This window comes from Chamaea fasciata, unplaced genomic scaffold (genome assembly GCF_029207755.1).
Source record: "Chamaea fasciata isolate MVZ Bird 193981 ecotype frontalis unplaced genomic scaffold, bChaFas1.0.hap1 SCAF_31, whole genome shotgun sequence".
NCBI lineage: Eukaryota > Metazoa > Chordata > Aves > Passeriformes > Sylviidae > Chamaea > Chamaea fasciata.
Window position 1 is genome coordinate 3,046,272 of NW_027094116.1, and position 12,310 is coordinate 3,058,581.

At 54.8% G+C, this 12,310-nt stretch overlaps 1 protein-coding gene across 1 annotated transcript; it reads left to right on the forward strand.

Annotated features, from left to right (window-relative positions):
* The first annotated feature begins 27 nt into the window (after positions 1-27).
* Positions 28-11,603, forward strand: COPA (COPI coat complex subunit alpha). Its single transcript, XM_066206522.1, has 13 exons — positions 28-127; positions 1,583-1,696; positions 3,010-3,083; positions 3,813-3,893; positions 4,519-4,596; positions 5,214-5,323; positions 7,024-7,133; positions 8,753-8,852; positions 9,562-9,697; positions 9,772-9,854; positions 10,385-10,471; positions 11,145-11,267; positions 11,474-11,603. Exons 1-13 carry the CDS (start codon positions 88-90, stop codon positions 11,601-11,603), a joined length of 1,266 nt encoding a protein of 421 aa, XP_066062619.1. The 5' UTR covers positions 28-87.
* The last annotated feature ends 707 nt before the right edge of the window (positions 11,604-12,310 follow it).

Here is a 12,310-nt window from a genome sequence, read left to right on the forward strand (position 1 = left end):
GCGAGGCGCGGAAGCGGCGCGGTTTCCGGGGCGGCCCCGCGGTGCCGACGTGGAGGTTCCGGGTGCGGGCCGGGCCGCGTCGGGACCATGTTGACCAAGTTCGAGACCAAATCCGCGCGGGTGAAAGGTGGAAAACCGGGAAAAAAACCCCCAAAAAACCGGGAGAAAGCGGGGGGAAAAACCCGGGAGGGAGGGACGGGGGCGGGCGGCGGGGAGGGAATTCCCAGGGGAGGCGGAATTCCGGCCGGAGGGGAGCGGCTGGGGAAGGCCCGGAGGATCCCGGGGGAGCTGGGGAAGGGGCTGGGCCCGGAGAAAAGGGGATCCGGGGGAAATCTGGGATCCTCCAGGGAAAACCCGGGATCTGATCCCGGGGAGCGGCCTCGGGGTGGGAAATCGGGATGAGAAAAAGGGCCGGGAATGGTCGGGGGGGGGCTCGGATCCCGTCCCCGGAGGGAATTCCCGGGACTCGGGATGTTCCCGCAGCTTCCCGGGGCTTTTCCCGGCTCTTTCTCTCCCTCTTTTTCCCTGCCTCTTCCCAAGTTTTCCTCCCGCTTTTTCCCGGGGTTTCCCGTTTGCTTTCCCTGCGGGCTCCTTCCCCGGCTTTTCCCGGGACATTTCCGGGTCTTTTCCCATCTTTTTCCATCCTTTTCGCAGCCCTTTCCCGGACCTTCTCCCACATTTCCCAGCCCCTTTCCCGGCATTTCCCCAGGGATTTCCCCGTCTTTTCTCCGTCTCTTCCCTGGGTTTTCCCTTTCCCCAAGGGTTTTCCCGCCCTTTCCCCACATTCCCCGTCCCTTTTCCCGCCCTTTCCCATCCTTTGTCCATCTTTTCCCGGCCCTTTCCCCGTTTCCCCCCATTAGTTTTTTCCCATTCCCCCCCCCCCATTTCCCCCCATTTTCCCAGATTTTCCCGGGTATTTTTCCCGGCTTTATCCCGTTTCCCCCCGTTTGTTTTTTCCCCATTTTCCCGGATTTTCCCGGTCATTTCCCACTTTTCTCCCGTTTCCCCCGTTTGTTTTATCCCCATTTTCCGGGATTTTCCGATCGTTTCTCCCGCGTTTCCCCCCGTTTGTTTTATCCCCATTTTCCGGGATTTTCCGATCGTTTCTCCCGGTTTTCTCCCCGTTTGTTTTATCCCCATTTTCCGGGATTTTCCGATCGTTTCTCCCGGTTTTCTCCCCGTTTGTTTTATCCCCATTTTCCGGGATTTTCCGATCGTTTCTCCCGGTTTTCTCCCCGTTTGTTTTATCCCCATTTTCCCGGATTTTCCGATCGTTTCTCCCGTTTCCCCCGTTTGTTTTATCCCCATTTTCCGGGATTTTCCGATCGTTTCTCCCGTTTCCCTCCCCGTTTGTTTTCCCATCCCATTTTCCGGGATTTTCCGATCGTTTCTCCCGCTTTCCCCCGTTTGTTTTCCCATCCCATTTTCCGGGATTTTCCGATCGTTTCTCCCGTTTCCCCCCGTTTGTTTTATCCCCATTTTCCGGGATTTTCCGATCGTTTCTCCCGGTTTTCTCCCCGTTTGTTTTATCCCCATTTTCCGGGATTTTCCGATCGTTTCTCCCGCTTTTCCCCGCTCCCAGGGCTCTCGTTCCACCCGAAGCGGCCGTGGGTGCTGAGCAGCCTCCACAACGGCGTCATCCAGCTCTGGGACTACCGCATGTGCACGCTCATCGACAAGTTCGACGAGCACGACGGTGAGCGCGGCCGGGAGAACCGGAATTCCCGGAAATCCGGGGGGAAATGTCCCGGAAATCGGGGGGGAAAATCCCGGAAATCTGGGGGGGTAAATCCCGGAAATCTGGGGGAAAATCCCGGAAATCGGGGGGGAAAAATCCCGGAAATCTGAGGGGAAATCCCGGAAATCTGAGGGGAAATCCCGGAAATCGGGGGGGAAAATACCGGAAATCTGGGGGGAAAATACCGAAAATCTGGGGGAAAATCCTGGAAATCTGGGGGAAAAGATCCCGGAAATCTGGGGGGAAAATCCCAGAAGTCTGGGGGAAAAATCCCGGAAATCTGGGGGAAAAGATCCCGGAAATCTGGGGGGAAAATCCCAGAAGTCTGGGGGAAAAATCCCGGAAATCTGGGGGAAAAAATCCCGGAAATCGGGGGGGAAAATCCCGGAAATCTGGGGGGAAATGGGCAGAAGTTTGGGGAAAAATCTGGGGAAAAAAATCCTGAAAAAGGAGGAGAAAGTTCCTGGAAATTCTGGGAGAAAATTCCCAGAAATCTGGGCGGAAAATTCCCAAAAATCTGGGAGAAAAACTCTCCAAAGTTTGGGGAATTCCGAAGGATTTTTCTTTTGGAATTCCTGGAGCGTTTGGGGTTTCCAGGGTTTTTTGGGAATTCCCGGGGGGTTTTTCCTTTAGGAATTCCCAGTGGTTTTTTAGGAATTCCTGGAGAACTTTTGGGAATTCCTGGAAGTTTTTTTTGGGAATTCCAAAGGGTCTTTTGGGAATTCCAATTGGCCTTTTGGGAATTCCTGGGGGGTTTTTCTGGGAATTCCCGGGGGGTTTTTTGGGAATTTCTGGGGGGTTTTTTGGGAATTTCTGGGGGTTTTTTGGGAATTCCCAGTGGGTTTTTTTGGGGAATTCCTGGTGGGTTTTATGGGGGGCAATTCCCGGTGGGTTTTTTGGGAATTCCCGGTGGGTTTTTTGGAATTCCCGGTGGGTTTTTTGGGGAATTCCCGGTGGTTTTTTTGGGAATTCCCGGTGGGATTTTTGGGAATTCCCGGTGGTTTTTTTGGGAATTCCCGGTGGTTTTTTTGGGAATTCCCGGTGGGATTTTTGGGAATTCCCGGTGGTTTTTTTGGGAATTCCCGGTGGTTTTTTTGGGAATTCCCGGTGGGATTTTTGGGAATTCCCGGGGTTTTTTGGGAATTCCCGGTGGGATTTTTGGGAATTCCCGGTGGGTTTTTGGGAATTCCCGGTGGTTTTTTTGGGAATTCCCGGTGGGATTTTTGGGAATTCCCGGGCCGGTGGGGACCGCGCTGCGTTGCCGTCTGCAGGCCCCGTGCGCGGCATCGATTTCCACAAGCAGCAGCCGCTCTTCGTCTCCGGCGGCGACGACTACAAAATCAAGGTGGGACAATTCCCGAATTCCCCCTTTTCGCCGGAAACATCCGGCCTGGGGAAAAATGTGGGAGAACCGAGGGGAAGTTTGGGAAAAACCCTGGGAAAAGTGGGGAAAGGAGGGGAAATTTGGGGAAAATCTTGGGAAAAATGGGGAAAAGGAGGGGAAATTTGGGAAAAATCCTGGGGAAAATGGGAAAACCGAGGGGAAATTTGGGAAAAATCTTGGAATAAAGTGGGAAAAGGAGGGGAAATTTGGGAAAAACTCTGGGAAATGTGGGAAAACTGAGGGGAAATTTGGGAAAAATCCTGGAAAAAGGGGGGAAGAGGAGGGGGAATTTGGGAAAAATCCTGGGAAAAAAGTGAGAAAAAGGAGGGGAAATTTGGGAAAATCCCTGAGAAAAGTGGGAAAACCGAGGGGAAGTTTGGGAAAAATCTTGGAATAAAGTGGGAAAACCGAGGGGAAATTTGGGAAAAACCCTGGGAAAAGTGGGAATTTGGGTTCGTTTTCCCGGGTTTTGGGGCTGGATTTCGTCCCGGTTGGGATTGTTTTGGGAACAAAGTTCGGGATTCGTGGGTTTGAGGGGGAGAGCTGGGACTGAAACGGGATCGGGGCGGGAAAGGTGAGGGGAAACTCGGGACTGAACCGGAAAATTCCCGGGAAAACTTGGGAATTCGGGGCTGCCGCTCCCTGGGGTGGGATTTTGGGAAGAGCTCGCGGACTTTGGGGCAATTCCAGGTGTGGAATTACAAACTGCGGCGCTGCCTCTTCACCCTGCTGGGACACCTGGATTACATCCGCACCACCTTCTTCCATCACGTAATGCCGGGAATTCTGGGAATTCCGGGAATGCTGGGAATGCCGGGAATGCCGGGAATGCTGGGGTTATCCCGGGAATTCCGGGACTTCTGGGGCTTCTGGGAATGCTGGGGTTATCCCGGGAATCCCGGGGTCATCCGGGGCTTCTGGGGCTTCTGGGAATGCTGGGGTTATCCCGGGAATTCCAGGAATTCCGGGAATTTGGGGGGTTTTTTCCCGGGAATCCCAGAGTTCAACCTCGTTCCGTCACGTGAGGAGCGATTCCCGGGAAGTCGGGAATTCCGGCCTTATCCTGGGAATTCCGGGAATCCCGGAATTGTCCTGGGAATTCTGGGAATCCCGGAATTGTCCTGGGAATCTGGGAATTCCGGGAATCCCGGAATTGTCCTGGGAATCTGGGAATTCCGGGAATCTGGGAATTCCGGGAATCCCGGAATTGTCCTGGGAATCTGGGAATTCCGGGAATTTGGGTTTGGTTTTTTTTTCCCCCCGGGAATGCCGAAGTTCCGCCTCGTCCCGTGGTGCGCGGGGCAATTCCTGGGAATTGCGGCCGTCCCTGGGGCCTCCTGGGATGTCCCGGGAATTGGGGGGGGGCGTGGCCTGCAGCGCCCCGGGGCTCTTGCAGGAATATCCGTGGATCCTGAGCGCCTCCGACGACCAGGACCATCCGCGTCTGGAACTGGCAGTCGCGCACCTGCGTCTGGTGAGGGCGGGCCGCCGCGCCCGGGACGTTCCCCGGGAATTTCCCCGGGATTTCCCCCGGGATTTCCCCTGGGATGCCCCCGGGATTTTCCCCCCCACAGGCCCCTGGAATTTCCCCCGGGATTGTCCTGGAATTTCCCCCGGGATTGTCCTGGAATTCCCCCGGGATTCCCCCCCACAGGCCCCAGGATTCTCCCCAAGATTCTCCCGGAATTTCCCTCAGGATTCCCCGCAGGATTCACCTGGGATTTTCCCGGAATTTCCCCCAGGATTCCCCTGGAATTTCCCCCTGGGGTTGCCCCCAGGATTCTCCCCGGATCCCCTCGGGATTCCCCTGGAATTCCCCTCGGGATTCCCCTGGAATTTCCAGGATTCCCCTCGGGATTCCCCTGGAATTCCCCCCTCCCGAGCCGTCCCGGGAATTCCCTGTCCTGTTTCATTGGAGATTTTCCGGGATAAATCCCAAATCCACAGATTCCCCCACCCTGGCTCCCTTTTGTCACCCCACAATTCCCAGGTTCCCTCCATCCCTGAATTCCCCGCTGTGGGCGGGGCCAGGGCTCCCCCAATCCGGGTTTTCCCTGGAATTTTCCCTGGAATTTTTTCCCGTTTTCCCAGCGTTCTGACGGGACACAACCACTACGTGATGTGCGCCCAGTTCCACCCCGGCGAGGACCTGGTGGTGTCGGCCAGCCTGGACCAGACCGTCAGGGTGTGGGACATTTCCGGTGAGATTCCGGGGAAAAAACGGGAAAAAAACGGGAAAAAACGGGAAAAATTGGGATTGGGGATGGGGGTGGGACATTTCCGGTGAGATTCCGGGGAAAAACCGGGAAAAAATGGGAAAAAACGGGAATGGGGATGGGGGCGGGACATTTCCGGTGAGATTCCGGGGAAAAACGGGAAAAAACGGGAAAAAACTGGGATTGGGGATGGGGGTGGGACATTTCCGGTGAGATTCCGGGGAAAAAAACGGGAAAAAACGGGAATGGGGATGGGGGTGGGGACGTTTCTAGGGAGATTTCGGGGAAAAACGGGAAAAAACTGGGGAAAACGGGAAAAACTGGGGATGGGGATGGGGGTGGGACATTTCCGGTGAGATTCCGGGGAAAAAACGGGAAAAAACGGGAATGGGGATGGGGGTGGGGACGTTTCTAGGGAGATTTCGGGGAAAAACGGGAAAAAACTGGGGAAAACGGGAAAAACTGGGGATGGGGATGGGGGTGGGACATTTCCGGTGAGATTCTGGGGAAAAAAACGGGAAAAAACTGGGAAAAAACTGGGATTGGGGATGGGGGTGGGACATTTCCGGTGAGATTCCGGGGAAAAACGGGAAAAAACGGGAAAAAACTGGGATTGGGGATGGGGGTGGGACATTTCCGGTGAGATTCCGGGGAAAAAACGGGAAAAAACGGGAATGGGGATGGGGGGTGGGGACGTTTCTAGGGAGATTTCGGGGAAAAACGGGAAAAAACTGGGGAAAACGGGAAAAACTGGGGATGGGGATGGGGGTGGGACATTTCCGGTGAGATTCTGGGGAAAAAAACGGGAAAAAACTGGGAAAAAAACTGGGATTGGGGATGGGGGTGGGACATTTCCGGTGAGATTCCGGGGAAAAACGGGAAAAAACGGGAAAAAACTGGGATTGGGGATGGGGGTGGGACATTTCCGGTGAGATTCCGGGGAAAAAACGGGAAAAAACGGGAATGGGGATGGGGGTGGGGACGTTTCTAGGGAGATTTCGGGGAAAAACGGGAAAAAACTGGGGAAAACGGGAAAAACTGGGATTGGGGATGGGGGTGGGACATTTCCGGTGAGATTCCGGGGAAAAAACAGGAAAAAACTGGGAAAAACTGGGATGAAACCTGGGAAACTGGGATAAAACCTGGGGAAATGGGATAAAACCTGGGAAAACTGGGATAAAACCTGGGAAACTGGGATAAAACCTGGGAAACTGGGATAAAACCTGGGAAAATGGGATAAAACCTGGGGAAATGGGATAAAACCTGGGGAAATGGGATAAAACCTGGGGAAATGGGATAAAACCTGGGGAAATGGGATAAAACCTGGGAAAACTGGGATAAAACCTGGGAAAAATGGGATGAAACCTGGGAAAACTGGGATAAAACCTGGGGAAATGGGATAAAACCTGGGAAAAATGGGATGAAACCTGGGAAAATTGGGATAAGACCTGGAAAAATGGGATAAAACCTGGGAAAATGGGATAAAATCTGGGAAAAACTGGGATAAAACCTGGGGAAAAACTGGGATAAAAACCCAGGAAAACTGGGATAAAACCTGGGAAAACTGGGATGAAAACCAGGATTGGGGACGGGAAAAAGCTGGGACTGGGGATGGATTTGCTGGGTGGCATTCCCGGTTTTTCCCGGCGTTTCCGGGTTTTTCCCGGCGTGCTGCCCTTTGCCAGGGCTGAGGAAGAAGAACCTGTCCCCCGGCGCCGTGGAGTCGGACGTTCGCGGCATCACCGGCGTCGACCTGTTCGGCACCACCGACGCCGTCGTCAAACACGTGCTGGAGGTGCGCGCCGCCGGGGGCCGGGGGGAAAACGGGAACGAAACGGGAATCCGGGGGAGAAACGGGAATGAAACGGGAATCCGGGGGGGAAAACGGGAATGAAACGGGAATCAGGGGGGAAACGGGAATGAAACGGGAATCGGGGGGGAAAAACGGGAATGAAACGGGAATCGGGGGGGAAAAACGGGAACAAAACGGGAATCCGGGGGGGAAAAACGGGAATCGGGGGGAGAAACGGGAATAAAACGGGAATCAGGGGGGAAATAACGGGAATGAAACGGGAATCGGGGGGAAAAACGGGAATGAAACGGGAATCGGGGGGAAAAACGGGAATAAAACGGGAATCCGGGGGGGAAAAACGGGAATGAAACGGGAATCCGGGGGGGAATACGGGAATGAAACGGGAATCGGGGGGGAAAAATGGGAATAAAACGGGAATCGGGGGGGAAAAACGGGAATAAAACGGGAATCCGGGGGGGAAACGGGAATAAAACGGGAATCCGGGGGGTAAAAACGGAAATCGGGGGGAAAAAAACGGGAATCGGGGGGGAAATAACGGGAATCGGGGGGAAAAACAGGAATAAAATGGGAATTGGGGGGGAAAAACGGGAATAAAACGGGAATCGGGGGGAGAAAAATGGGAATAAAACGGGAATCGGGGGGGAAAAACGGGAATCGGGGGGAAGAAACGGGAATTGGGGGGGGAAAACGGGAATAAAACGGGAATCGGGGGGAAAACGGGAATAAAACGGGAATCGGGGGGAGAAAAATGGGAATTGGGGGGAAAAACGGGAATCGGGGGGAAAAAACGGGAATCGGGGGGAGAAACGGGAATAAAACGGGAAATCCGGGGGAAAAAACGGGAATCAGGGGGGGAAAACGGGAATCCGGGGGAAAAAAATGGGAATCTGGGGGAGAAAACAGGAATCCAGGGTAAAACCCCCGGAATCCCGGGGAAAAAAATGGGAAATCCATGGGAAACAGCCAGAAATCCATGGGAAAACCCCGGAAATCCGGGGGAAAACTCTGGGAATCCGTGGGAAACACCCGGAAATCCGTGGGAAAACCCCCGGAATCCCAGGGAAAAAACGGGAACTCCGTGGGAAACCCTGGGAGACGGGGGAGCCGGGGGGGGTTTTCCCTGGATTTCTCCCCTTCCCTGGGGGTTTTTCCCTCCACCCTTCCCGTTTTCCCCGGATTTCCCCCATTTTTCCCTGGAATCCCCGCCCCCATTCCCGGTTTTTTTTCCCGGAATTCCAGGGCCACCACCGGGGGGGTGAACCGGGATTCCCGGTGGTGGTTTTTTTGGGAATTCCCGCCCCCATTCCCGTTTTTTTTTTCCCGGAATTCCGGGGCCACGACCGGGGGGTGAACCGGGATTCCGGTGGTGGTTTTTTTGGGAATTCCCGCCCCCATTCCCGTTTTTTTTTCCCGGAATTCCAGGGCCACGACCGGGGGGTGAACCGGGATTCCCGGTGGTGGTTTTTTTGGGAATTCCCGCCCCCATTCCCGTTTTTTTTCCCGGAATTCCAGGGCCACGACCGGGGGGTGAACCGGGATTCCGGTGGTGGTTTTTTTGGGAATTCCCGCCCCCATTCCCGTTTTTTTTCCCGGAATTCCAGGGCCACGACCGGGGGGTGAACTGGGCCGCCTTCCACCCCTCGATGCCGCTGATCGTCTCCGGGGCCGACGATCGCCAGGTCAAGATCTGGAGGATGAACGGTGAGGAAAAAAAACAAAAAACGGGAAAAATCCCGGAATTCCGGCTGGGGGCGGGGTGAAGAGGGAATTCTCCCCCATTCCCGGGGTTTTCCTGCTTTTCTTCAGGGTCCTGGGGGAGGGTTCTGCCCCGTTCCTCCCGTTTCCCTGGGATTTTTCCCTGGGTTTCCCCATTTTTCCATGGTTTTTTTCCCCATTTTTCTGGTGTTTTTTCCCCATTTTTCCAGGATTTTTCCCCATTTTTCCAGGATTTTTCCCCATTTTTCCAGGATTTTTCCCCATTTTCCCTGGACTATTTCCCGTTCCTCGCTGATTTTTCCCGGTTCTCCCCGTTTTTCCCGCAGAGTCCAAGGCCTGGGAGGTGGACACGTGCCGGGGCAGTTTTCCCCATTTCCCCGGCGATTTTTCCCCATTTTCCTGGTGTTTTTTTCCCATTTTTCCGGGATTTCTCTCCATTTCTCTGCTGGTTTATCCCATTCCTCGCTGATTTTTCCCGGTTCTCCCCGTTTTTCCCGCAGAGTCCAAGGCCTGGGAGGTGGACGCGTGCCGGGGCAGTTTCTCCCATTTCCCCGGCGATTTTTCCCCATTTCCCCGGCGATTTTTCCCCATTTTCCTGGTGTTTTTCCCCATTTTTGCAGGATTTTTCCCCATTTCCCTGGACTATTTCCCATTCCTCGCTGATTTTTCCCGGTTCTCCCCGTTTTTCCCGCAGAGTCCAAGGCCTGGGAGGTGGACACGTGCCGCGGTCACTACAACAACGTCTCCTGCGCCGTTTTCCACCCGCGCCAGGAGCTGATCCTCAGCAACTCGGAGGACAAGAGCATCCGGGTCTGGGACATGTCCAAGAGGTGGGAGAGGCCCCCGGGATGCGCCGGCAATTCCCGGCGTTCCCGGCATTCCCGGATTTCTCCCCGTTCCGCAGGACGGGCGTGCAGACGTTCCGGCGGGACCACGATCGCTTCTGGGTGCTGGCGGCGCATCCCAACCTCAACCTCTTCGCTGCCGGTGAGAGGCGCCGTTCCCGCCGGGAATCCCGGAATTCCGGGTGGGAGCCGCAGAAGTCTGGGTGGGAACGCCGGGATTCCGGGCGGGAATCCCGAAATTCCAGCGGGGAACCCGGAATCCCGGAGTTCTGGGTGGGAATCCCGGGATTTTGGGTGGGAATCCCGAAATTCCAGCGGGGAACCCGGAATCCCGGAGTTCTGGGTGGGAATTCTGGGATTCCAGCTGGGAATCCCGAAATTCCAACGGGGAACCCGGAATCACAGAATTCTGGGTGGGAATCCCAGGATTCCAGCTGGGAATCCTGAAATTCCCAGCGGGGAACCCGGAATCCCAGAATTCTGGGTGGGAATCCCGGGATTCCAGCTGGGAATCCCAAAATTCCAGCGGGGAGTCCTGCAATTCCCTGGAATTCCTGGCGTTTTTCCCCGGGGTTTTTTCCTGGTGTTTTTTCCCACTGGAATCCCGCTGGTTTTCCCTGGAATTCCTGGTGTTTTTCCAGGTGTGATTCCCAGAATTCCCTGCTTCCCCAGGGCACGACGGGGCGCGCTGGTGTTCCGGCTGGAGCGGCCGGCGCCGAGCCGCGCTCGGGAGCTCCCGAATTCCCGCTGTTATTCCCAGTGTTTTTGCCGGAATTCCCCGCTGTTATTCCCAGTGTTTTTCCCAGAATTCCCACTGTTATTCCCGGCGTTTTCCCCGAATTCCGGTGTAATTCCCGGCGTTTTCCCTGGAATTCCCGCTGTTATTCCCAGTGTTTTTGCCGGAATTCCCGATGTTATTCCCAGTGTTTTCCCCGGAATTCCGCGTGTAAATTCCAGTGTTTTCCCCGAATTCCTGCTGTAATTCCCAGTGTTTTTCCCAGAATTCCCGCTGTAATTCCCGGCGTTTTCCCCGGAATTCCCGCTGTTATTCCCGGCGTTTTTCCAGGAATTCCCGCTGTTATTCCCGGCGTTTTCCCCGGAATTCCCGCTGTAATTCCCTGTGTTTTCCCCGGAATTCCCGCTGTAATTCCCAGTGTTTTCCCTGGAATTCCGCTGTAATTCCCAGTGTTTTCCCTGGAATTCCCGCTGTTATTCCCGGCGTTTTCCCCGGAATTCCCGCTGTAATTCCCGGCGTTTTCCCCGGAATTCCCGCTGTAATTCCCAGTGTTTTCCCTGGAATTCCCGCTGTAATCCCGGCGTTTTCCCTGGAATTCCCGCTGTAATTCCCGGCGTTTTCCCGGAATTCCCGCTGTAATTCCCCGGCGTTTTTCCCGGAATTCCAGGGCACGACGGGGGCATGCTGGTGTTCAAGCTGGAGCGGGAGCGGCCGGCGCTGGGCCGTCCACGGGAACTCGCTGTTCTACGTCAAGGATCGCTTCCTGCGGCAGCTGGACTTCGGCAGCTCCCGCGACGTGGCCGTCATGCAGCTGCGCAGGTACGGGCCGGCCCCGGAAACGCCCCCGAAATCCCACCGGGATCCGGAAAAAATCCCCCCGAAATATCCCACCAACCGTCGCCAAAAAATCCCCCCAAAAATCCCACCGGGATCCGAAAAAATCCCCCCAAAATATCCCACCAATTATCCCCCAAAAATCCCACCGGATCCCCCAAAAATCCCCCCAAAAATCCACCGGGATCCAGAAAAAATCCCCCAAAATATCCCACCAACATCCCCCAAAAATCCCACTGGGATCCCCCAAAAATCCCCCCAAAAATCCCACCGGGATCCGAAAAAATCCCCCCGAAATATCCCACCAACGTCGCCAAATAATCCCACCGGGGTCCCCCAAAAATCCCCCGAAGAATCCCACCAATATTGCCAAAAAATCCCACCGGGATCCGGAAAAAATCCCCCCAAAATATCCCACCAACGTCGCCAAAAAATCCCCCCAAAAATCCCACCGGGATCCCCCAAAAATCCCCCCAAAATATCCCACCAACGTCGCCAAAAAATCCCACCGGGTCCCCAAAAAATCCCCCAAAAAATCCCACCGGGATCCGAAAAAATCCCCCCAAAAATCCCACCGGGATCCGGAAAAATCCCCCCCAAAATATCCCACCAATATCGCCAAAAAAACCCCCCAAAAATCCCACCGGGATCCGGAAAAAATCCCCCCAAAATATCCCATCAATATCCCCCAAAAATCCCCCCAAAAATCCCACCGGGATCCCCGAAAAAATCCCCCCAAAATATCCCACCAATATCGCCAAAAAATCCCCCCAAAAATCCCACCAATATCCCCAAAATATCCCACCAATATCCCCCAAAAATCGCCCCAAAAATCCCACCAATATCGCCAAAAAATCCCACCGGGATCCCCAAAAAATCTCCCCAAAATATCCCACCAACGTCGCCAAAAAATCCCACTGGGATCCCCAAAAAATCCCACCGGGATCCCCAAAAATACCCCAAAAAATCCCACCAGGATCCTGAAAAAATCCCCCCAAAAAATCCCATCAGGATCCCCCAAAAAATCC